Genomic DNA, 27,908 nt, shown 5'->3' with positions numbered 1-27,908 from the left:
ATTTAATATTTATTATTTATACACAAACTAATATAACTATACATACAATATATATTTAGTGACTTACACGACGTGTCAGCATTGGATCAAATTTCAATGCTGGCATCATTAAGAGGTTATCTTCACGGAGTTCTTAACCTTATATGACAGATAAATGGTTAGTATTTTGGTTGGTTTGACTACTTCTATAGTTTTACTCTGTTTCCGATAAACATGTTCTACCATTGTCCTCAGACGCTCAAATACCTAGGAATCAAAATGTGTTAGTGAAATCCATAGCCTCCGCGTAGTCTAAAGCGCGTACGGTCTTTGCTAAAAGGTAGATGCCTGAACTGCAAGTATGTTATTAAACAAAATATATAGTATTGGTGATTGAAATACCTTTACGGGTATTAAGACAATGAAACTCGTGTACTTATATTTATAATTTAGATAAGCCTTACCTTGGTAAGGTCAAAACAGATGCAGTTGGAAACGCGATATTAAATAAACTAGAAACCATTTAGCCAATACCCGATCATTTATTTTATATTACAAGTTCAATTAAGGGAAGCAACTTTTATTAAGCGTGTCAGTTATCTCTTGAAAAATGCTAGGACTTCCTTAAAATCAATTTGTTCACTCTTCCATAGGAATAATCGCAAAAATGTATTGACTTTGACGTTGCGGTTCCTTTCTTTGTAGGATGTTTCATTCTTTTCCTATAGGGTATGGAATAAGCATTTGGCGGGTGTGAAAGTTACTGTCTCAAAAATGCACTCAAAGGTTACATGGAAATCATTTAAAAGTTCGAGGTTTTAAAAACAACTGTAAGAAAGTTATCAAAATACAGAAAAACTTCATGATTTGAAGAATAATAATAATAAAAACGATAAAACAGATGTGTTTGCGCAACAACAAATTTCACAGAAATCCCGAAAGGTTGAAAACTGTGGAAGTAGACATACAGCAGGCTGCCACAATAATTATATTCACTGACTGCCACTCGTATTCTGTTGCGAAATAAAGACTTTTAGATGCAGCTAGTACTTACGGTTGTATCATGATGTATCGTCCAACAATGTTGTAACAGTAATGCTGAAGAAATGTTCAAAGTTGAAATCCGATAGTCAGACGTCTTACATGTTCAGTAATATGCATTATACACACACAAATGTTTCTTGCTCATAAACGTATAAGATTTACAGCACTGTGGTGACGAAAAAATAGTCTGAATGTCAGTTTTGCTTTCCTTATTTCAGATTTTTAACACATTCATCACGAGTATTACTATTAAAATTTATTTAAAATAAGCGTTTCCTTCTGTCATTTCAGCGCGCTGTATTTACACGAATTTTATTTTATCATTACTCGATAACATATACTGGAAATTTAAATAAGTAGTGGTTCTTTTAATAATCGTCACAATGTAAATTAAATAGGTGATATTTCACACGCACGTACGAATATCATTCACATTGACACACAAAAATCATAACGCGTTAAACCTAATTAATATTTTCCTAAAATCATCAATATTTTTACAGATTTGATTGTATAAGCCTCAATTGTTGATGAGGCGGAGAGTTTTCAATGGCAAAAACATATTAACACCACAAAATTTCTTATAATTTATCCGTTATGTTAAATACCAATTACTGTCGAAGAAACATTTCAGGGATTGCTGTTTGTAAAATATGCTACAATAAATTTTCCATTAAGTAAATAATGAAAAGTGTATACACTAAGCGTTTATAAAGCCGTACGAGATCTGCGCAGTGAAACGTCGCGGGTGTAGAACTGCCAGTGAGCCAAGCGAAGTTCGAAGACAAAGTGCCAGCACGCTCTTCACTACTCCGAGCGTGGGAGTTCCACCGCCATGCGTCGTGCGATGAGTCGGCTCGACGCGCACAACTGTAGGGGCGAAATAAGAAATCAAGAAGTGTTCAATGTTAATCTATTACAAAGCGCACCGTATGATCTACTAATCCGATCGGTAATTTAGCGATTATACCGAGACACAGATATGCCTATTCATGTAAGGTACCGTGTGCAACAAATTATCTCGGATTTAACTTTCTCTCGACGGTTTGGATGTCAACACTGATATTCTGACCTTCACGCTGAAGATAGAGGGCATATATTACTACGAAACGTTGTCGTCATCTATACAATTACATGTGGTCACAACCCAGAAGGCCCACAATCGACGTCTGACAAATTAAGTATTTTCCAACTTTTATAAAATTACTGTAACGACGCTGAATAGATAATATGCTGGCAATTGCTACGAGTTGGGGCATAGGAATTTGGTCTTTATCGACTATGGGGTAAACCCGGTCTCTTACCTAATGACTATTGGGATTAAAGCGTCGAGAGCGTAAAACTGACCACTCATTTGTAAACAGCGCCAAGTTTAAGAAGCAATGGAGCTTTACCTCCACTTATCAGTAGTTTTCTTCAGAAGATCAACTTTATCTTTACCTTTGTACTTAATTATATGTGCACGTTTCTTGGTTCGCTTTTACATCACAAAAGACACTGATTAACGTTTCACAAAATGGATATTAATTCTTACTGGACGCTGTATATTCTGTGCATCGCTAAAGAAGCAAAGAGAGGACAGAAGAAAATGAAGAACACAAGAAGTATAAAATCCATCTCCAAAATCGTTTATCAGTACTCGTAATTTTGTGACAATTATTTGTGTGATTCCGTCGTATCATGTGTCGACACCCCTGTCATTCGCGGTTCCAATTCAAGGTCGCAAACGACTTCCTCCTGAAAAATTTCCAGGGAGTATGGTGTAATAGGCCACGACTGTTCTCTATCTGCAGATTCATTATTATTATCATATTTTCAAATCGCATTAAATTATTATGACCAGTACCTATGAACTACAAAATGGAAAGTTGGTTCTGCCTCAAAATCCGATCGTACAAGAAAAAAATTCAACACCGAAGTTATGGGCCTGAAATTGAATGTAGAAGTTTTTTCTAAAGTTCAGAGTGCATAAACAAAAGCAACTTTTTATTATTATGTCCCACTTCTCTAACATGACTGAATAAGCAAATACATACAAAGACCGCGTAGGAAGACAACCCTCATTCTGCGTACCCAACACTGTGTTTGATACTTTATTTTATGTAGCTATTCTTTCGTACAAAATACGAGGAACTACGCCAAGTATTCAAGAATTATAACATCACTTATTTACCTACGACGTTAAAGTCGACCTTGCCTAAATATATCTAAGAAAAACAGCTTCAGACAGCAGAAAGTTTATGCCATGCGTAGAGTCTGTGCCTACAAAGTATAATTACTTTATTTGAAACATGCTGAAGTGTAATATTTAGGAGGTCGGGCCCAAAAATAACAAAAATATAAAGGACGAAGTGCCGAGCACCCATTCCATACGGCATAAAACGCAAACCCCTTCACAGAAGCTATTAAGTAAGTAAAATCTGGAAGATACTAATCGACGTTTCAGAGCTTACTGCCTGCAGGGTTATCACCCTGATATGATCTTCTAAAACGTAACTCAATCATCTGCCCTACTACACGGTGCAATATCCCACAAGACAGTCACATTCATACTACTCGTCGAAAAAACATCAAATATCACAAAATAAATATCCTTGACCCAATCTCTGAAACACTTGTATGCAGGACGCAATGTGTTAAGTCGTCTTAGTACGTCTGTATTTTGTACATTACACTCGACTTCCAGCAGCATACCTGAGAGTTCACAGCAAGGTGACAGGATTAACTGAAACTTTACATATCACCATTCTTTAAGTAACTTGAGTTATTTCAGACTTCTGTAAACTTTCTAGCCCAGACAAAGCCACGTTTCTTTCACAACGGAAATGTTACAGCACATTCTGTAGGGGTAAGAATGTGAAGACCATCTAACTAACTAGATGGCTTAGGGAAACCGAAGGTTCATCATCGAATTAACCAAAGCCCTCCACCAATCTCTGTCCTGGGCCAGAAAAATCCAATAGCCTACAAATACTACTCCCATAGATCCCACTTGATATTATCCTCCCATCTACGTCTAGGTCTCCCTAGCCTTCTCTTCCCCTCAGGCTTCCCAACCAATACTCGTTGCACACCTCTTACTCCATCCATGCATGTCACATGCCCTGCCCATCTCATTCTTCTCGACTTAATCACCCTGACAATACTGGAGGAGAAGTACAAATTTTTAAGTTCATCATTGTGCAGTTTTCTCTTTACCCGATCCTCTTCTGTCCTAGACCCAAATATTCTCCTCAAAAACTTATCCTTAAACACATGCAATCTATGTTCCTCCCTCAGAGTGAGAGAGAATTTTTCGCACCCATACAAAACTACAGGCGAAATTATTATTTTCTATATTTTAATCCTTAGGTTCTTATAGATACAAAAGGAATAAAAATATGCTGAACTGAATAGTAGCAAGCATTTACAGAATTTAACTTCCTCCAAATTTCCTCCCGAATATTATTTTTATTTGTTAAGGTTATTCCCAAATATTTAAATTTCGTCAATCTTTCAAAGGATTTATTAGCCACCGTAATATTATTTTCCCCGCCTGTTTGCTGACAACGAGATACTAACACGCACTTAGTTTTTTTCTTAATTTACTTCTAGTTTCACCTTCCTAGTAAAACTTCTGTGTTCCTCTTTATTGTATTTATATCATCACCCAATATATTAACATCATCAACATTTGCCAATTGCTGATGTTTCCCATTCAATTGCAAGCCCTCCTGCCTATCTTGGACTTTCCTGGTGACGTATTCTAGCGCAAAGTTAAAGAGTAAGGGAGACAAACCATCTCCTTGTTTTAGACCGTTCTTGATGAAGAATGTCTCAGATACATATTTACCTTTACGAATTTTGCTACAGGTTTCATTCAAGCACATGTTTATTAGACTAACTAGCTTCTATGGTATACCACATGCAATGAGAATATTGTATAACACATCACCCTTAACAGAGTCGAAGGCCTTTTCATAAAACAAAACAACTGATGTACTTCAATTTTTTCTCTAGTGTCTGGCGAATGCAAAAGATCTGATCAATTGTTGATCTGTTACGTCTGAACCCACAATGATGACCCCCAATAATTTCATTCACATATGGAGTTAATCTTGCAGAAGAATGTTCGACAGAATTTTGTATGAGGTTGATAGTAAAGAAATTCCTCGGAAATTACTACACTCAGTCTTGCCGCCCTTCTTATCAATAGCAATAATTATGTATTCCTTCCATTGTTGTGGTATCTCTTGCTTGTCCTAAATTAGCTGAATAAGCTCCGTATGCAACTTTATGCCAACTGCTTTAATTAATTCTGCTGGAATTTGGTGAATATCTGGAGATTTATAACTTTTAAGCTATTCAATGTCTAGTTCAACTTCATCTAAGCTATGTTCTGGCACTAACATTTTAATCTGTCGAACACCATCAGTCCCATGAACATTTAAGAGCTGGATGCAGACTATCGTTACCTATAGTTAGTTTTAAAACATTCTCTCTCCAAAATTTTTCATTGAAATCTCCTAGCAGAATCTTCATATGGTACTTGCAAAATGTATAAAATACTGATTCTACTTCTTCATAGAAGCAATCCTTGATGTTATCACTTTAGGCCTCGGTTGGGGCTGAAGAGTAAAGAAAATAAAGTCGCACCAACGTCATTCGAGAATTACTCTCTTAACTGCTGCCCTAATTCTGCTATGAACAACCAATCCAGTCCCTAACTAGTGATTATCAAAAACGTGAAATTTTCCACTGGAATCTCGCCCTCCCAACCAATTTCACCAGATGCACTGCCACTAAATCTAACTTCTACTTCTCTAATTCCCTACTCACTGATTTCAGTGCCCCTGCCGTGTGGAGACTCCTAACATTCCAGGTTCCAAACCTCAGATTCTTGGTTATGCCAAAGAGCCCGTCCGGTTCCAATGCTGTATATTTTTTCGTAACAAGACAGTTTTTACGGTCACGCCCAACCCCCAAGCTATAGGACCAACCCATATCGGCTTTCCGCGACTGTATATTCAACATATTCGCAGCAAACCTCCATAACTGGTGGCTGTTCCTCCATCCCCAGCCTGATGACGCGCCATGTCGTGGTGACAGGGACCCACCTAATACGGAAAAATGTGTTTATGAATTTGTGGATGAGAAATAATGAAAAAACTAACTTTATTTCATGAAGATAATCGTTCTTGAGAAATTTAGAAACACTCAGGTGGTAAATATATTCCCTGATGTATATATAATTCGCAGGTTCATTACCATGTTCACAACAGCCCGCCATTAAACCTTACCCCGAAAGCTGCACTCACTCCAAATCGTAACACCCTATTTTGTTACACGCTGCATATAGATCAGGGTCAGTAATCTGAAATTTTCATAAAATTGATTCGAGAAAGGATAGAGGTTTCATTTAGCTGATCAGTTTTTAATTAGGTGAAATTTCATGTTCTAGGGGTGGCGGCAACTCTGAAACGTCGGTAAACTTCTGCCAGGCCACATGGTGCAACATCCAGAAGACAGGTATCTTCAAGTTTTAATCATGCTTCTACATTCCCCTACATAAACAAATCCCATAATTGAAAACTGAAAACTATACACAACTTGAACCTAGTTATTAAAAACTATCGAATTAAATATTCACTCTGTTTTATTAGATGCCGGATTCTCATGTTGTTATATATACCGCATACTTTAACATTCAGAAACTCTAAATTTTGTTTATAGATTATATGTATGGATTTTGTATGATTCACAGAATAATCATGATTTTTTTTCGAACAGCGCGAAACAAATTATCTTTGTCATGGTGAAGAGCTGTGTTTTCTTTGAGGTACAAAATGAATTTTTAAATATACTTCAAATCAGCTACTGTAAGATAGCTTAATAGCATCAACGAATTTAAAGTGGGTTGAACACAGATTTGGGGAAACAAAAAACACGCTCAGGAGTTTAACGAGGTATGATTTCGGAAAGAGAAAAACGTTTAGGCGGAAGGATATTAAAATACAAATTAAGAATAATGTAAATTCCTTAACACCAGGCCCATTTTCGGCTTCTTTTATTGCAGGCCGATTCATTTCGGGATTAATGGTGTTAGAGTTACAGTTTATTTTTAAAGTCTCAACAAATATGAAGCGATTTGTGTGTAATCTCTTAGCAACGGCTGTTGCCATGCGTTATTTAATTAAATACATGTGAAAGACAAAGCTATGTAATATGGATTTACAGTTTAAGGCTCCATTATTTGATTTTGTAACAGAAAAACATACAGTTCAGTGAAACAGCAACTCTATTGTCTGGCGAATGCCTTACTACCAAAGAGTAAAGTATAGCGTAGGTTTATGATAGATGAAGAGAGAACATACAGTGTTCAGATAGCACCGATACTGTTTAAAATGGCGGAACGTGCTTTATGTAATTTGCAATTCCAAATTTAATTTCTAATCGGGGAAAATTTTCAATTTTATTATTTTATTAGACGATTGTTTTCATATAGTATATCCATCAACATTTCTTCAGGACTTGCCGAATTAAAGCTTAGAAATACGTGCCTTACAAATGTTTTGCATACATAAAAAGTGTATTTATGCAAGCATATGTCAAGTTACTCCTCCAAAAATGTCACTCTTTCAAATGGTTCATCAAAATTTATACAGCTGCCAACCTTGTACGTAAAGCCCAGTGTAATACCGACGATACGTGATCAGTTTACTTATATTACTCTACCACTTATCGCCTTAGCCTGTAGAACTGACTCGTGTTTGAAGGAGATATCAGATTCCGAGTTGTATCGTGTAACTTTTAACTGCTAGCAAATTAACAGGTACGAGTGATACACGTGTAAAAGGCTCATCTGCCGTCGGAACATGGTACAGATTAACTAACATTGCTAAGTGTGTTTTGCAGACCAGATAGTTATTACAGAAAACATTTAACGCTGTTGTGTTATTATTTTCGCATATATTGGGCTCAATAATTACAATGACGATCAGAAATTAATTTTGTGCTTATCTGTTTTTTATATGATTCTCTCCGCCTAACATCCGCCGCCTCATTTCACACACGCTTCGAAATAAACGTAGTTCTATTCGAAATTCCAAATTTGACATGTAATTGTTTGTGTCTTGTGAATTCAGTGCATGATATATCCTTACATTTACCATGTGTTAACCTTTCCTGCTGCCGTAAGAGACTCAATTGGCACCGTTTAGAAACTGTGATAAAGCTGACGTCAAATATACAATCAGTCTGAAATTTTGTATCCATTCTTTATATCTATCTCACCTTATCCAGAATCCTGGCTCTTTCATATTTAACAGACATGCTACTATAAAAAATTAACTCAAAATCTAAAGGAAGGTTATTATGCATTTCAACGGCCACAATTATCCGGATTACGTTAAAAACGAAGTCGTCAGTTGGCATTAAGCCATTCTTGAACCTCCTCTTTCATGTCAAAACAATAATCTGAAATATAATTGTAAGTCTGCTACTTTTTCGGCTTTCGCGGGTACATTAAGCAATCTCGACCTAAGCACTTTCTGCAGTCGATGACCGACCTGAACGGGTACCATCAAAAACATTCCCCCATGCTTGTTTTAAGTCTTTCTGCCATTAAATTATCCTGTGGTTCATGTAATTAACGCCATAATGGACTGGCATACTTCCATATAAATTATATAAGAATCTGATCACACATCGCTGTTCTTGTTGGCGCATACTATCAGTAGACAATCCAATTCGAATGCGTCATCGTGTTGTCACAGACAATTAAAATAAACTGAGACAAATAAGAAAGGATTCTCATCGTTCAGACAGCTATTTTTTTCAGTACTGCCTCTCACTCCTTTAGTTAAAGAAAACTTGTGCTGTTTCAATTTTTAATAAGCATGTCCAGTAATTCCATTAACTGTTCAATTATCCTAAGATTCTTTAACAAAAATATGAGTATTTAAGTATTTACTTCGTGAGTTGTCTGACGTGTTTGCTAAGTCTACAGGAAACAAAAGCAAGAGATTTAAAACAGATTGTTTCATTTCTGGGAAGGAGGTAGCGTCTTCGTTGTTGTTCTTTCGTTTATGAATTTTGAAAACGTCAGCTATTATTCTACCTCATTTTGTCTTCTAAATTTTTTTCTGTATTATCTAGAATGATCATATCTCTGTAGATAAAATGGTCGAGGAATGATGAAGTCTCCATTACACTGTGCGTTCGTCACGAGACAAATCAAGAGCAAATGCTTCCAATCATTTAGTCAAAAATCTTTTGTCCTCCCATCTCATATAAAAAAACTAAAGATTAAAATAAACAAAAGTGTAATTTTGCTTTCTGGGTGCTAAACTTGGTCTCTCACTCTGAACGAAGGAACACTGATTGAGGGTCATTAGAAACAGTGTTGTAGAGGATATTTGGACCTAAAAGGGAGGATGACGGATCATGGAGAAAACTGCCTATACGCCTCACATGATATTGCTAGGGTGATTACACCGAGAAGGATGAGGTGGGCTGGACACGCGGTACGCATGGGAGAGGAAGGAGTGTTTAAAAGGTATTGGTTGAGAGGCCTGAAGGAAGGAGGCCGCTGGGAAGACCTAGACGTAGATGGGAGGTTAACGTTAACATGGACCTTAGGGACAGGAATCGATGGAGCGAATGGAATGCAGCTAGCTCAGGATAGAGCCTGGTGGCGGGCTTTTGTGAACACGGTGATGAATTTTCGGGTTCCATGAATAAATTATGCTGTTCTTTGACAGGCCGCGTATACAATAGACTTTTCGAATAATTTCCTGCACCATAGAGTGAGTGAGTGAGTTCATCACGAGACGTCAATAAGCATTTGTTAGACTAAAATAGGGAATAGTTCCCAGTACCTAGCATCTTGGACTGAACAGTTCATTCTGGTTTTCCACAGTACTGAAGCACGGTGCTAAGTTATGTTTCATATTATTAAATATGGATCTGCAACTGTGCAGCGGTTTTGTTATTCATTATCTGGGTCAAATATTTAGAACCGCGTGCAGAAAATAATGTCACATTATAAAAAGCACGTTAGTTTACTGTTTTAAGGATCGCAGACAATCAGAATCAGACTCTTGGTTCGTAATCCAGGAACAGTCGCTTTGAATCTTGGTAGGGATTAAGGTTTTTCCTCGTTTCGTGGATAGGAATAAGACGGAATGAATGGAATATAAATGCAGGAATGCATGAAAATATTAGCTGACCGAAGAAAGAAAGAGGATATTGACAGGTAATTAGGAAGGAAGAAAAAATATAAAAACGAAAAATAAAGAAAGAAAGACAGAGAAAATGAAATTAAGAACGAAAAACAATGCGATGGATAGATAGATAGAGCGAAACGTTAAAAGAATGGAAATTCAAGAGAAAAATAACTAACGAAAGAAAGAAAAATATAAATAAATATATAAAACGTTCAATAACAAGAACAACCGATCCAAATTTTAAGTTATACGTAAATTAAACTTTCACCGACATTGTGCAGCAAATTTGGAGTCAGTTTATTGGGTAGTGAACGTGTAGGAATTCTACCGGTTGTATTCTTGTAACCTAGAATTATCTGTTTCCCTTAATGTATTAACAATGCACTGGTATAAAGGGTTTAAATCAGTAATAAAAAGTTATGCATTATTTCTACCTCAAATACTGGTCAGTGTAAGGCGCTCATGCGATATACTATATTGAGAGGGTTAAACTGTACAAGAACGCTAAATAGTTCCCCTACATCAGTATGAAGCTCTGTTCCTGCTCTTACCACTTAAAGCAGTGCTTTTCTTGTATAAAAGCGGTGGTGGTACTCTGGGGTTATACCTGAAAACTTAAACGTATTTTAAAGATCTTATCTATATTTTGAAGAAAATATTTCAGTTCTGAGTACCAGTGCAAAAAAAGCACTGCCTAAAAGTGTTCGCCACTTCTTTAACTCACGTTAGTAGCATTAAACGGTGAACTTCGCAGCAAGTTGAGTACCACTCCTGGCCACTTGGAGGCAGAGAAACATCCTCAATACGGCTCCTATTTCTCACGTTTTATGATCGTGAACTGGAAGTTGTATAATGTTCATTAAAACACAAACTTTCAAATGCTTAACAAGTTCATGTTCAAAAATGATAATCAACTGATATCGGTTCTGTAAGCCATAACGTCACGACAGAAACACTAGAGTAATATGGATTTTGCTATCAAAATAATATAAACTCTCACTTGGTATTGCCCTGTCCTTATACGTTACTTAACAAAGTCAATATTTCTTACAATTGGTTGTAACTAAGAAAGGGACAGTATAACGATATAAAAACACATTCTAGTGCTGCCACCAAATTTAATGTCACCTGCTCGTGTATAAAATGCAAAATCAGGTAAGAAAAACAGCTTTTTATTATTTTTGCCGAGATATGGGCTCTGGTTCTTTATTCTGCTATGAACTTCCAATTTATATTCAATTTTTCTTTCGAAACAGTTATTCCTTAATTTACTACGTTAGCTTAAATCAAAATTATTTTTTCCTCGAACTTTATAACATTTACTTTAATTATCTCATACACTGGACTACCAACCTGAAAATTGACTTCATCAGCATAGACAAATACCCGGTGCAAGCCATTCAATTCGAGCCCTTCTTAATTCCCTGTGACCTTCCTGATGACATATTCTAGAGCAACATTTAAAAGCACTGGGGACAAAGCATCGCCTTATTTGAGGCCATTGTGCACTGGGAATGTATTCAACAAAAGGTTACCAAGACGAACTCTAAGAGATACCTCGTCCATACTCATCTTAATTAACCTAAAAAGTTTCTTTGATTTTCCAAACTCAATCAAAATGCCATACAGTACCTCTCTTCTGAGTCATATGCCTTCTTAAAGTTCACAAATAGTTGATGTACTGACTCATTATACTCCCACTTTTTCTCTAACATTTCTTAAATGCAAAAAATCTGATCAGTAGTTGACCTTTTATGGCGGAATCCACATTGATAGTCCTCGATAGTCTCATTCATAAATGGTGTTAACTGTGCCAGAAGAATTTAGGATAAAATTTTGTGTGACGTTGACAAAAGAGATATACCTCAGAAGTTACTGCACTCAGTTTTCCCTCCTGTTTTATCGATATGAACAACAATTGATTATTTTCACTGTTGTGGTAATACTGCCTGGTTCCAAATCAAGACTATAAGCTTATATAACTCTGAGTGCAGTGTCCTACAACTTGCATAAATTAATTCCGCTAAAACTGAATCGATATCTGGAAATTTATAACCTTTCAATTTTCCAATGGCAATTTCAACTTCATTAAGGCTCTATTCAGGGATGAAACGCACTGAAATAAATAATAAAATAAAACTCTGTATGAAAATGAAAGTTCTGGTTTCCCTTACAACTGGATTATAAAGTGTGATAACATATAAAGTGAGTGAATGGCAGAAACCAAAAAATAATATTATACTTCCCTTGAAAGTTACTTCATAGTTGTGTTAAGTAAAGTGATAAAGTAGATCTAGTTTTATTATCGGATCTTTATCCATGAAAGTACTGATATGAATGTATCAAACCATTAGCTCGCTTCTTCTGACTTATCCACTGCTACCGTTCCTGCTTCAAATCCATGGTTCCTAGACAGGGATAAGCCTATCCCTGAAGCTGTTATGGCATCCAAAACCCAAATCCTAAATTCTACTACAAGTCAACAACAAGGAGTTTACCATCTAAAATATAGGTTTACAATCTTAACTAAAATAGCTTAATTCTTCAACACGTATACCTACACAGAAAATACAAGGAGGCGGCACACATGGCACTACTCGCCAACCCTATCAGCCAGCCTAGTTTGGATTTATCTCCTATTTGGATACCTGTAATCTCCGAAGAAATCCAAGTTGGGCATCGAGTTTCGAGCTGATATTCATGTGTATTTATTCCCACCTTTTGTGAGTTTCTTTCTTTCTTTCTTTCTTTCTTTCTTTATCGTGTTCATGAATTTTGATTTCTACATACTATTCTTTTACTTTCCACGGATGGATGGTGTGGTAATGCCTTTTTATTCTGTGACTTTCACTTTTTACTTTGTCCGGAGATAGGGATTAGCTCTATCTAGTGGGCCCAACTGTGTAGGAACCTGAAGACGGAGATAGAGTCCCATCTCCGAAACGTCGTTTTACGTTTTATATTTACTAGACGATGGATAATATCCAAGAAAATTTTTATTCAATTGATCTTCACCATCGTCAAGAAGTTTTAGATTTGATACACAAATATACTTTAAAAGCGAGTGTTTTCATATCAAGACGTAGATGGGAGGATAATATTAAAATAAATACTCTTGGTACAAATTATGAAAATAAGAACTAGACTGAACTTTGTCGGTTAATGGTGTAGTCAGCTGCTGAACTTCCGGTTCTTAAAAGAACTTGGGCAGTTTTTGAAAGTTTTTTTTTTTTGTCAGGGAAGACCTTGCATTAGGGAGTTGGTTCCAAGTCAGAGATTAGCTTTCATTTCAAACACCATACTGACTTCAATAAAACTGTGACGATGATGTTTTGATCATTTTGAAAATTATTGTCCTCCAATACCCACTACAACGATACGAAGGAAAATGAATTAATTCAGAGATTCATATAGTTTCATTTCATGTTAATTATGCATTGCTACTGCACGTACTTACCACTGCAGCAGTAATCATAAGCGGGATAACATTTCACAGTATTTAATATTAATATACATCACACTATTCATAAATGATTCAGTGAGTTACTTTCGGTTGATGAGTTTCATCATAAGCATTATTTAAAATTTCATGTATGAAAGTACAGAGTTAAGCTCTTATGTACAGTTAATAAAGAGTCAATAACCAACGATGTACTGAGTAAAGTTCACTTGTTCTCATAGCAATGCTACCCACTCAACTTCCGCTCCCATTATTTGCAAAATGCATTACCTAATTACATTCGCCGCTCAAACGCTGGAATCGGGGTTTGAATCCCACTCGAGGCACAAATTTTGTTATGCTGTTCTGTATAGGTAACAGCATTGCGAAGGGCCTCCGTCCAAGGTGTCCTACTAACTGTCTTATGGAGTTTCCAACATGTGACAAGAAAGTTCTCTTAGAGGGTCAAGGGTCAAGCCTCGACACACACATAAATAACAAGTTTTCCTCTTTGACGGAAATTGAATCGAAAAACTCAGTCCTCAATGGTTTTATAGTTGCGTACTTACGATGTAGCCCCTTACGTGCGTTAAAAAGTAAAAGCCACTTTCAAATGTTGGGTCTTATTTTAGATAACATTCGCTGTAAATCTTTATTTTCACTTCTGCTTAGTTTTACGCTTCCCTTACTAAAAGTAAATTAAGTTAACACAAACTCGGTGGGTGTGTATGTATGTCTGTCTCTTTGTTCGTCTACGTATTTCATCTCCGAAACTGCAAACGGATTTATATGAAGGAGTTGTGGTTCTCACGGCTGTGAGTCTAAAGATGGCTGTCTTCCGGGTTGTGGCGTCGTGAAGTCTGGTAGAATTTTACCAGCGTTTAAAAGGACCTTTCTGCTTACCTGATGATGGAGGCAGCAAGGACGTTAGTAACACTGAGACGTTAGTAAACTTCTACCAGACTACATAGCGCTACAACCTAAAAGACAGCAATGTTCCAATTTTTATTAAATTCGGCGTTTAGGGTATAAATTAACGTTCTTCGGGGGAATTTACATAGATTGGAGCTTAAAGAAATACTGGTCTCACTACACTCTGTAACTTTTATTTAAAATATTTTCGACGAAGTGAATTTAACATGTAAGAAAATATAATTTCTAACATTTTACAGCATACGAGTAATACACGCGGAAGTTTAGTAACGTATTATTTTACAGTACCTACAGAAAGCAATGTTTAAAACTGCTGCAAGCTAACAAACCACGTATTTCAAACTGGGTCGCTTGCAGTAATTTCTGTAATTTCCGTCCGGTATAATTAAACAAAAGAGAGCTTGACCCAGAAGTATTTAAATACTGGTCTCATAAGTCTAAGAACAATAATTAACTTTAACTAAATACTTATTATGGTATTTCCTCTATAAGAATAGAATTATTAAGCCGCTACTGTTTGTTCACGGGCGCTTTACTTTTTAACAGCGCATTATTTGAAGTGTGGCAGGCACTAATTTATATTACTCTTTGATTTTTAATGCAAGAAAAGGATCGGTTCATGTAACTAAGTAAGTGAGTAAACTGAATATTAAAGTTTTCTCTTGCATGCGGGAAATCTTACATGCATCAGGCAAATCTTAAGACAAAGCACCACTTGAGAGATAAGAGCATAAATGTAAGGATAAATACAGTGTGTGAGTACAAACTGGATTAAATTGGATCAAGATAAAGTGCACTGACGGGATCTCATGGACACGGCAAAGAATCTTCTACTTCAATAAAACGCAGAATGGTCCTGAAAAACTTTAGCGTCTTTTAGTTTTAAAAGGAGAACATCTCGTACGTTGTTAGTTAAATGGAACAAGGTACCGTAATTCATAAACACTATCCACCTTTCACGAATCTGAACATCATGCCGTTGAATTAATGATAAGCGCCTCCTCCCTCGAGTCCCTTGATTTCCCGTAGACACTCTTGTCACGTAATTTAACTGGGTGCTCCATTCACAGTCAACCCCTACGTCCAGCCCGTCACATCAATTTAACGTTGGAGTCATGATTCACGACTTTTAATGAAGTTTATTTAACATGTTACAAACGAGAATATGCGAGAGATAATTTTCCTCGGCTTAACTGTCTCACAACATTGAAACAACAAGCTTTCCCTCAACACCGTTCTAAAGTCAACTCCAGTTTATTTTTTCTGAAAACACCACGATGGAATCTCAAAATAAGGGTTCTTAAAAACCGTAACTAAAATAATATTAAATTAAGTCTAAAGTACGTAATTTATACAAAATTCCAAAGCGTTATAAAGTCGTGCGGTTTAAAGATTTTGACCAAGTGGTGATAATACTGGTAAATTTTGAATAAATCATTTAGATTTGACAAATTACATGTTTTTGGAGCCAAAGATTAATGAAAGATATACCAATAAATCAAGAAACTGACACAGACACAGTCTTATGTATTAAATGTCCCTTTCTTGTTTTTCTTTAATTTCAGGAACTACATAAAGGGAAAGTTATACACAATATTTTCTTCTTCATGGCCTTTCGAATATTTATAATGGCTCCCAGTATCAGCCAGTCACACGGAGAAATGCCTCCTTCAATGAGGTATCACCATCAAATTTCAGTTTATTCTCATATTTCTACGTAATATCACGAAAATGACCAATAATAACTTCGAACACTTTCACGCTAAACTTTTGGCACAAAACTCTCCTTCCTGACCCCCCAATGTTGTTCTCATAGGTTTAATCGCATAGTATAATGAAGATGTTTGTGATTTTCAGTCATAATTTGAAGTCACCTTGTACCAAACCTTGGTTGTAGAGTTCTTTCAAAGCCATCAGCTTCAAATGGACTCGTATTCATTCCACATCTCAACTATATTTCGACTCCTAATTCTTCCTACATCCAGGATCCTTACGACCTATCATGTAAGATTAACCGAAATCATATACTTCAATTTTTTCTGGAGCGTACAACTTCCAGAAGCATTTTGCAACACCATTCGCCTGAAAATAAAACAGCCTAAGCTGTGAGATGGAAAAAAAGAACGTGTATTTTTGCGTCGTAACTATTAGCCGTTTAAAACTCAATGTTAACTTCATGTCCCACCTCCTTCAACAGTCAATAACTCTTCATTTTGTATTTAAGTCTTTCGTATGATTCTCACTATAAAGAGGGATTATTTCTTCAAACAGCGTTAAACATTTGACCTGTGTAATGGTGAAGTGTGGCGTTTTCTTTGTGGTGCATACTAAATTCTTACATACTACTTAGGGGAACTTCGTCTTCAATTCTAAATTATGTGCTAAACTTCCAAATTAATAGCCTCAGCTTTCTCTAATACAAAAATTCAAAATTCCGTATTTTCTGCCAATTATCGCACTAACGTCTTTACTCTTACTTTATCCTTAACAGAAGGACGAGCGGGCATTGCCTGGGGACCTTCTAACTACAAGATGCTCTTTCTGCCTCCCCACCCCCTACCCCGAAATCGAAGTGTCTCTCACTTCTCCCCCCACCAATTTCCTTTTTTTCTCTCTCTCTCTTCGTCTTCAAAGGGTTCAAATTAAAATATTAAATACCTTTCATCTAATTCAATACAATACCGTAGTCATGCAGTGTAATTTTTAAAAACAAATTAATTTTAAGCGGGCTTATGTAATGCTAATGCAGTAGAACTATATTCAAGTGGTAGGCGGATCAATTCTCGGCTGTTATGCTGCAGGTTTACGTTCTTGCTGAGGTCTCCCGTGTTTTCCTCAGTTAATTCAATCGACTGTTTAGAACGTATCATCAAATATCCCACAATCGACTCATCCCAAAACTTTATCCCCTCTGCATTAACATTCATTTTCTAGATGCATTCGATGCAATAGCCTAGAACATGTTCAGTCATTAGATTTTATAAGTGACTAAATGATAAATCAATTCAATAACAAACTATAACCCTAGGAAGATGTATGAGAGAGTGTAGGTAAAGCTCCACATATTCCTGATGTCGGTAAGCGAGGTGGTGAATGGTCAGCACCACCATTTAGCCGGATAAATAGCCCCCAGTACCCACTGGTGAGTCCCAAACAAAATTGGGCATGCTGGTGGCAAAGAGCTAAACACCTGACTTTAAGGTGCTTTCTGATTCAAGTTTGCCCGTTGGCTCGGTTGAATCTCCTGTGAATTTTTATATCGTATATGCGTACTATCAAACATTACTTACTCAGTTGATATTTTTAAGGCAAAATACGAAGCTGCATGTTTAGACAGCCAGAAAGAAAACAATGCAATATGTTGCAGATGAATCTTAAGATTATAAAAAATATCCTAACGTGTAACATAACAGAAAACCGATTATATACCTATTGATGTCGGTCTTCTCAGTTGTAACACCGTGTAGACTTGCAGGTAGATACCAGCGTTTCGAGAAACATAACAACTCCATCTTCAACCGAAGACTTGAAATCCTTTCAAAAGCTTAGTTTTCGGAGGAGACTTATAATTCGACAAATATATCTCTTTTAGCATTCCTTAGAAGCATCATCATCAAACAGTCAAGGTGTTAGGTCACATTAATCCATTCCAGCCTTGTAGTCTGTGACTGAGACATATCTTTAAAAACTTTGTCCGGATTTTCAGTCGATAGTCATAATGATCTTAGTACCATAATAATATCTAAAAAGTTCAATCACGGTACCTGGCTTCATGACCGATATTTGTATCCTACTCTGTAGCCTACTTTCTTTCAGCTTCTCTTTAGGGCTCATTTAATTACATGCATTATTTCCTCCCAAATCAGACAAATTCATTTATCAAATTACATAATTAAGAACTCCGTTACTTTAGCTCTCCAACAAACATTTTAAATCTGATTTTATGAGGACGGATAAGACCGGCAGACATGTAGCACGTATAGAGTAAATGTGTAAGAAACTTTAGTCAGAAAGGCTGAAATAAAGGAACTACTAGGCAGAAATATAAATTGAAAACACAATACCATTCAAATGTGTACATCTTGAGCAACTGTGTAACTATGAGCTTCTTAATAAGAACTTTGCGCCACGAAGTTACAGAGCATTCTCTCTTAGAAACCGATGACGTACATTCCTGAGGACACGGTGAAATTGTTTCAAGGAACAGAAAATCGATTCTTAACTTCCAGAACTTGTACAAAGGCCTTGCATTGACAGTAAGCAGCCTAAGTGCTCTAAATTGCTACAATTCCAACGCGCCTCGAAAATTTCCTACCATTAACGATTCTTGTCAAACAGTGGTTCTGAGTTGGCGCGATTCCAACTTACACAATCGATTTATTATTATCTCGTCAAGTACAGCATAATATACCCGTCTTATAAAGTAGATACTTGGACAATCCGTTCTTCAAGTGCCTGAGCACTGCGGGTCCCAACTTTTCGTTGGCTTGATCTATAGACATTCTGTAGGACTCCTTGGACGAGGGATCGGCCAGTCCCAAGGCCTCTACCTGTACACAGGACAGCACAACACAGAAAAACGCGGACAAATATCCATGGCTTGAGTGGGATTCGAACCCACGGTCCCAGTAACCAAGCGGCACAAGGCCCACGTAAAAAGTAGATAGAATCAGAAATTTTAACTACTTAAAACTTAAATAAAACAGTAGCTGAGGAAACATGAACGTAACGCAGAGGGGTACTAAGAATATTTGTCCGTGTCAATGAAGACCTCCATTTTGCCAATTCGTACCTATATCTTAACTGCATATCATTATACTTGAACTGCATTAAATCTCGAGTCACATATGTAAGAGCCTACGGACCTATAACCCACATTCCACTCATTATTCTGACACATTTCATGGTTTGAAACGGAGGCAGATAAAAAATATTCTGAATTAAACCGTACAGCTCGTCCCAGAAGTCTCGCAACTCAAAGTTGTAAGACACAGTTTCCTTTTATCATAGCAATATGTAAATTTCTGTGGCCATTGGCAACATTGGACTCCTGCCTCTCTAAGTCGGTCGTTTTATATAGTTTCTTAGTGTTCAATGGTCTTTGTCAGCTGTTTGTATAACAAGCATCATACCGTTTTCAACAGTGCAAAATGTAATTATTGTTGAAGATTATTTTCGAATGCAATCGTATAAAACACTTAAACAAATGTCTCAGGTGAAACTTCTTCATGTTGCTGTCCAAATAAGTGAATCATTTTTAGAACTGCTAACAGTTTTTGCAAAACTATGTCGACTAATGATAAATGACGCACGGGTTAAGTTCACCTTGAAACACATGTCGTAATTTAGGCAAGCGCCGAATTAAATTTGCTCTTTGTGGGATTTGAGGTCTTCACGGCGGCGAGTATAAAGATGGCTGCGCCGTGTACTCTGGTAGAAGTGGTCCTTGCTGCATCCTCCATCGTCTTTATTATGGAGGCAACAAGGACATCTGAAATTTCGATAAACTTCTACCAGACTACACGGCGCAACAACCTATCTATTCTAGTATCTTTGTAAATGTAATTCTGAAGATGGCTGCTTTCTGAAATGTTGCGCCGTAGAGTACGGTAGAAATTTACCTATGTTTCAGAGGTGTTTACTGTATCCATCATCAGAGTGAAATGACTTCTACAGATTACATGCTGCATCATCCCAGAAGACAGTCATCATATTCGCCGCCGTGAGAACCTGAAACCTCACAATGTAATTTGGATTTGTTATTTTCCCAACGATGACACCTATTTACAGATCAGACTCCATAGTAGCACTTTACTATTCTTTAGGTAATTTCATGTGTTCGCCCAGGAAATTAAAATCATAATAATAAGACATTTGTTTGACCCGATAAAATTATTAAATTTCAAATAAAACTATAATGGCTATTTTCTGGGTTGTTGCGCCGTGTAGTATGTTAGAAGTTTACCGACGTTTCAGGCCTATCGCCCTGATTATGGAGTCAGCAACCCCCTCTGATATATCGTTAAACTTATACCAAATTACGCGGAGCTACAACCCAGAAGACAGCCATCTTTATACGATACTCGCCGTTCTGAAAACTTGAGATCTTTAGTAAAATAAAATATATTCGACGACTGACACAAAGAATATTGATGTGGAAGTTGAAGACTATTATTAGATGGGAACTATATACTGTAACACATTACACAAAACAGTAGCATATGGTGAGAACAGTCAGCATCAAGTTTAATCACGCTTCATTCACCGAGTTTGCAGCTGATATTAGATGTCAGACAAAGGAACGTGAGTAAACTTCAGACAGGGCATTCAGTCTTAGGGCAAGGAACGCCAAAGAGTCGAGATCTGTATTAAACAGCAATTCCAAATTTCGCCCACAAACCTCAAATAAAACGATCGGCGAAAAAATGCGTCCACAGAGCAAGTTTTGCTCTTGAAGCACTTCAGTTAATTCGACTGAAACTCCTTATGAGACGGGGAACTAATTATCGCAACTGTTATAACTTCAAATTGAAACGATCCGTGGAGATAAAAAGAGTCCAGATTTCGTTTGAGGTTGGTTCAAATAACTTCCTTGTAAAGAGAATGTCAATTAACACCAACAAATAATAATATATCATAATTTAAATAATGGTTATATACGCCATTTCAACTCACACCTTAAATCCTCGTATTTTATATTTTGTATTATAAATGTAAAAGGCTGTTAAAGCGGGCAGTTTGGTATGGAATGAAACATTAAAATGCTTTTAAGAAACATTATTTAAACACATACAGAAAGAAAATAATCTCTATAAAATTGACATATCGGTCATAGCAAGCGAAAGGTAAATACGCAAGAAAACAAAAATCTAAGATTAATGCAGGAGTCGCTAATAACAAATCAAAATTTCTGTTAATGAATACAGACAATCGTTATAAAAATCATACAGAGCCTTTAGGTTCTCGTGTCGGTGAATAATGTCACTGTTGAAAATAACTATGTGATATGATAGACACTGACAGACGTTTCGGAGGAGCTTACTGCCTCCATCAACACCCTAATTACGGAAGCAGTAAGCTCCTCTGAAACGTCGGTCAATGTCTACCATGCTAAATGGTGCTACATCCGAAAAGACAGCCAACTTCATACTCAACGCCGTGAGAACTTGATGTCGATGTTCGTTCCTTGGGTTTAAACGCCGTGTGAATTTGTGGGTAGATACCGTTTCAGAGGAACATGCTGCCTCCACGTTCATGGTTGAAGCGAGTGGATGTTTTGTAGTGTTAGAAAGTGGAATAGACCAGGGGGAAATAGGCCAATCAGAGCCAAGAAACATGAACCAGAGATAGGGGCCAATAAGAAGTGAGAAAAAGATTGGAAAAACATACGCTTTGGAGAACACCAACATTCCAAAAATGTTCTTCACCCCACATCACTTGTCTTTGTTGTACTAATTTAACCTCTGTTCATTGTTACATGCTAGCTCATTCTTGTACAAAATTTACCAAAGGTCACTATTACATCTTCAGCTACTAATTGCACTGATGTGAGCTCAAACCACTGTTGCTCAACGGTCTTCCAAAATTGACTTTGGAACTTTTTTGTTCTAATGTTATTCTAGGTCCCATTGTTGTACAATGATGGGCTTAAAACAACTAGAATTATTTTCAAAACAATAGGAGTTGGCTCTCACTGTTGTCAAACAACTGTTTTCAAAAATAGAGCCGAATCACGCGGACGAGGAAAAAGACATATTTAATCGGCCCGTGGATTGTTCTTCAGTAGAGCATGAAGGCCATCTAAGAGGTGGATTCGGAAAGGAAGAAATATGGAATTATGATGAAACCAGTAAGAGAACCAAGGAGGAAGGCTTGGTGGGGAGAGGCTGAAAGAGAAAATGTGGTCAATTATGAGGACCAAAAGGGACGATGGAATCAAAGGAAAGTCTAGTAATTTTTGAGGTTAGTCAAGGAGAACCCTTTTAAGAACCACAATCAGGACAATATAATCCATAAATGATGTAAAATGGTAGAAAGGGAACAAATTTAAGGTGTGAGAGAAGCAGAATTGTATCATCTTGGCGGCAGTATATGCCTTCCGAAATTACATTTACCTACAAATTCAAATGGCGTTATAGCCCAGAAGTGCAAAAACCACGTTTCTCTGCCTTCTGATATTTCATTCCCTAGATCTACAACCCAGTGGGTGTTTTCTTGATCCTCTCAGTTGTGGACATTTGGTAAGGACTTCTTCGACGAGTGATCAGCCCCTCAACCAAAGAGGTGGGTGAGAAATGCCCGCTTAATTTTGCTTACGAAATATCTCGCAAGGTTCTTTACGACATGGGACCGCTGGCGTTACTTCTCCTCCGACGTAAGTCGTGCTACGGATTCTACTACCCTTAAAAATCCAACGACCTCGGCCGGAATTGAACCCGCAAACATTGGGTAAAGTGGCAATTACACTACCACCAGACCACAGAGGGCGACCGAAGGCGATCGAGCACCATTATAATTCACATACACCACAACTAGCTGCGATAATCTAACTTTATTTGTACAATTAGGATTTGAGGTTTCCATAGCGGCCTGGTCGTATATACCTGTACAATCTGGGAAATCATTGTTTTATAAATAAACAAAACTGTACGTTGTTAGCACCTATAACTGTTGTTTCAAACATATATTTCGAACATGTTTTAAGAGTTTTGTTTGAAACATCTGGGTTTCCATATACAGAATCAATAAAGCAAGCAACTACAGACCAGATGGCCTGGGTTGGATTCTCGGCATGGACAGGAATATCTTCTCGTTCATCAAAGCTAGACTGTCTCTGGGATCTTTTATTCAATAACGGAAGTGGGACATTTCTGCGGGGGGTAAGGCGGCTAAAGCGTGAATCAAACCACTCCCATTTAGTGACGACATATGAAATACGTGGATCGTTGCGTCTAGGTGTTTGGTGTATAGCCACAGGAAAAATATAACCTTTACCTTACAACTTTTACATAATTACACAGTCTGTGAAGAAATCAGTTTTATCAATAAATTGGAGAGGATTACCAAAATTAAGTGCCACAAAAATGTGATCAGTAATAGTAAACAATTACAAATGGATAAACAACCCGAAGACAAAAACTTCCACTTTAATCAGCTAAAAATCCCCACATATATGAGCATTGAAAATATCATACAGAATTCAATTAAACCACAATTCCTTTCCAGTAGGATAAAGCGTACGATATCTATTTCACTTCCAATTTCATATTTATAACGGTAGTGTAATTCGGCACAGAATGTTGTTAGAATATATTATTTTCTGTTTTAGCGTTATATTTTCCATTACTGCCTTTGTAAAACCCATAGCCCTGCGTATGGACACAGCCGTGTGACTAATTTAGAATAATAACAGACTTTTCTAAAAAAAAAAAAAAAAAAAAAAAGGTTTGACAGTAAATTGTTCCGTACTTTGTTCAGAATGGCGGTGCTATGTATTCAGCCGCTTCACGCCCATGTGATACTAGAAACGCTCTGTAATTGTGGGTGTGGTCTACTGACAACAAAAAGTAACTTTCGTGAAATTCGTGCAGAATACCAGTTCGCTTTGGAAAATATTTCCAACAGCGCTGCTGGCTTTGTGCAAACCACGTCATTTGACCAGTTAGTGAATGCACGTGGGGCGTTGTTTCAATTCGTCTACAGAACTTTATCACATTCTTATTTCGCATTTTAGCCCTAAAATTATTCTTCGCGAAATACCTACAATTTAAGTTATTATATTTGCATACATTTCCAATATTATGACTCTGAAAAGCTGTAAAATGTATTCGGAAAGCATGTTAAATATATTCAGTTTGGGCAAATTTATTCCTACATATTAGTGAGGTCAGAAAATCGCCAGAAATCAATAACATTCACCCAACTTCAACGACTTTGTACAGCTGTTGAATTGACAAAATAGATTCTTTCAAACTCTACATTTTCGGAGACAAAGGTTCAAAATTCGGAAAATATCTCTCTTTTAGCCTTCCTACAGTGGCTGAAGAACACCTTAGAGATACTCTGAATTTTCTGTCGATAGTCATAGTTTGTTTAGAAATAGGAGGAATACCTAAACTTCACTCATGATATTCCAAAAATATGATACCTTGATGTACAGCCGATATTTGCAGTTTACCTGTACATTTTTAAAAAAAAGATTAAAGACCAACTGAACCCCACAGTCAGATACTCCGATTCCTCGAAATAGTGAATAAACGTGACACTTTACAATTGCACAATGGTGATTTTCCCAAATTTCGTTTGAATACAGAGGTTTTCAGAGAATAGTGAGATCTCATGATCTCACGGCAGCGATTATAAAGATGACTCTTCTGAGATATGTAGTGCACCGAGTAGTCTGGCATAAGTTCACGGAAGTTTCAGAGGTGCTTGCAGCCTGCATTATCATGGTGATGAGCTTACGGCGAAACATCCCTGAAGATAGTCGTCCTCATTTTCATAAAACATTTTCTTCTTCTATTATTTATGTTCTAATATCATTTAAATTAACATAGATCTTGGTCTATGTTGCTGGATTGTGAATATATTTGCTTATTTGTATGAACTACGACTTTAAAATATTTATATCTCTAAAATTCGTGTTTTTCACTAACTCAGACAACCCCTTCCTCCTATTGTCCAAATTAGTGAGATTTCGCTGTGATTTGAATCAGATAACCTACTCAGTGTTTGACGTAATTGCATCATAGGGTTTAAGGGCATTTCTCTAATTATTAGGTTATCCGAATGAACCTGTTGCATGACTAGACTCCACACAGATTCCCTCAAGGGATCGTAATGTTAGTAATGCAAAAGGGACAAACAGTCGTCTGTCACGTGTGTGACAATGTTCCTTTGGTAACCTCTCAGTGTTACAGACAGAGCAGTAGAGTGTTGTAATTATGGCGACAGATCACACATACTGATGTTTCAATTGCTTTAACAGACTACTGACGGAAAGTCGATCATTAACTAGCGTCTGTCTCCACATAGTGTCACGAATTTGTTTACTCTGAATGCGCAGTATTATCATGAGAGAAAAATGTTCTTGAAATGAAATTGTAGGAATCCATAAAATACAGAAGATGTGATTAAACGTGTTACACAAGCATTATTGTGAATAAGGCAATGAATGTTTGGCTTTCATAAAACATGTTGAATTTCTTGACCAGCTAAGTAGCGCCTCAAGAAGGGCTCTAGTCTATGGGCTAGATATCCATTTTGGTCTTCTGGGTTATAACGCAACGTTTCGCAGGAACATACTGACTCCAGCTTCAGTTCTGGCTAGTCAGCTGGTATAGAACTCAGTCTTCTGCTACCTTTCAGATACATGAAGACCTGATGGCAACCCACACTTTATTAAAACTGAGTTAAACGGATATAAAATTAAACACATTAAAAAAACAAAGTAGGATTTGAGGTTCTCACGGCAGTATGTAAGAAGACGGCTGTCTCTTGGGTTGTAGCGGCGTGTAGTCTGGTAGAAGTATACCAAATATGATGGAGGCAGCAAGGACCTCTGAAACGTTGGTAAATTTATACCAGACTACACAGCGCTACAACCCAGAAAACAGCCAGCTTTTTAGTCTTAAGACCTTTCATGCCGAGTAGGAGCAAATGAAACTTACAGCGACCAACAGATTTTATCATTATTATAGGTATGTATTTACTTATCTTGCCTTGTCATAAATGACTTTAAGTTCCATGGAGTCATCACTAGTGGCTGTGATTTTCATATTTGTTTCAAACATATATGAATTATAATTATTACGTCGTAAAAAATTTCATTATCTAACGAGTAAATCGCATTTAAAAGGAAAATTATATAAATATCTAATAATAGTCGTAAAAGTAGTTGTAAATTTTTTTAAAGTTAAACATCGTTACTCCAAATTCAATTTGTAAGATTCTGAAAAACATGTTTACTCAGATTATCTCTTTATTCTCTGTCATCTCCTCGTCTCTTTACTCTGGTTGGCCAAACCCCCGGCATGATTTGATCTTATATAATGTAAGATTTTAGTGTCATTACAATTGCTATTAGTAAAAGGAGGGCAATTTCTACATCAAATACTAGAACACTTTATTCCCGATTTCTTTACAAGTCAGTTTTCATGGCGCTACAACCCGGAAGATCAACATACACATTCTTTCCGCCTTGAGAACAAGAAATCTCACATATATTTTAAGATAATAAATCGTACGTGGCTTAGTCCACCTCTACATATATTTTTATATTTATTTTAGCTTTTTAATTTGTAGGTTAGTCCACTGTTGCTACAAGGTCTTCAATTTTTGGCGCCGATAACTGCGAGATGTAGCAGGTCTAGTCCCGCTAAGCGACAAAACATTTTCATCAGTGTGACTGCAATGGTGGCATGTGTCAGTCATCAAAGCCAAGCCTTACTGTACTGAGGAGATGTTATTTCTACCTCATGATAACGGCGAATAAATATCAAATCTCTCCGTTACATTTATATTTTTCTAGGAATCAGGTAATCACTTTCGTCAGCTGCAACAAATGTTTCCGAGTTACTAATAAAACTTATAACCTATATCTATTTCATACGCTTGTCACAAAAAATTTCTTCACTTTGTTACAGATGTAAAACACAGTACTGCTGCCTTTAAAATGAGAAGGATAGTGACTGTATGTTTTATAAAACAAGAGTATGGTTTTCATTTCTAATTTTTTGGCACAGAGAACAGGACACCTCGCACAAAATAGCGTGAATGAAACTGGCAGTTCTTTACTTTTATTTTATATTTTGCTTGTAAAACGTTAGTTACAATTCCTGGTTTTGTCTTCCTCGGAGTTGCAAAACATTCAATGTTTATGAAAATTAAAATTCACGCCTAAATCTGACAAATATGTTTTTCAGATATAGCTTTATTTATACAAAAATTCAATTTATCTTTTTGTGTAAATTATGAAGGTAAAAAATTCTGAAAGTCGTGTTTCTTTTTAGTTCGAAAAATTTATCACACCGTCTACTATACAAAACAATAATGATTCCATTATTCTCACATGACCGGCTCTGGGGTCTACCGAGCCTCCTGTCCAGTTGGTACCATCCCCTTCTAATGCCGAGGTTGAGAATGAGAAGGAGCTATAAACCCCTCCCCCTATGAGCCTATACGGCGCGTAGTGAGATAGATCCTTTTTAAATTCTTTTTGCATGAGTGTGTAACGATTGAATTTCCTTCACGATGGAATATACTGGTCTATTATAAGTCTCTGAAAACAAGTTGTTCTGGAAAATATG

The 27,908-nt window shown here is 36.8% G+C and overlaps 1 protein-coding gene across 3 annotated transcripts in view; it reads right to left on the bottom strand.

Annotated features, from left to right (window-relative positions):
• LOC110835896 (neuropeptide Y receptor type 1) overlaps window positions 1-27,908 on the bottom strand; it is a 266,220-nt gene that overhangs the window by 207,422 nt on the left and 30,890 nt on the right. The window contains exons 2-3 of one of the 3 annotated variants that reach the window (XM_087347284.1): window positions 10,954-11,067; window positions 1,034-1,893 (exon numbers count right to left, since the gene is read on the bottom strand). The exons of 1 other annotated variant lie outside the window; for it this stretch is intronic. In XM_087347284.1, coding sequence (XP_087203410.1) covers window positions 1,034-1,044 — 11 coding nt within the window. In that variant the 5' untranslated portion in view covers window positions 1,045-1,893; window positions 10,954-11,067. The remainder of the gene's footprint in view (window positions 1-1,033; window positions 1,894-10,953; window positions 11,068-27,908) is intronic. One more of the 3 variants, XM_087347285.1, reaches the window with a different exon arrangement.

The sequence above is a fragment of the Zootermopsis nevadensis genome, unplaced genomic scaffold (assembly GCF_977971745.1).
Source record: "Zootermopsis nevadensis isolate Lab colony 2312 unplaced genomic scaffold, Znev_1.0 Znev_ptg000011l, whole genome shotgun sequence".
NCBI classification, from domain to species: domain Eukaryota; kingdom Metazoa; phylum Arthropoda; class Insecta; order Blattodea; family Termopsidae; genus Zootermopsis; species Zootermopsis nevadensis.
The sequence above is the reverse complement of the archived record's forward strand: the minus strand, read 5'-3'. Positions and strand labels throughout refer to the sequence as shown.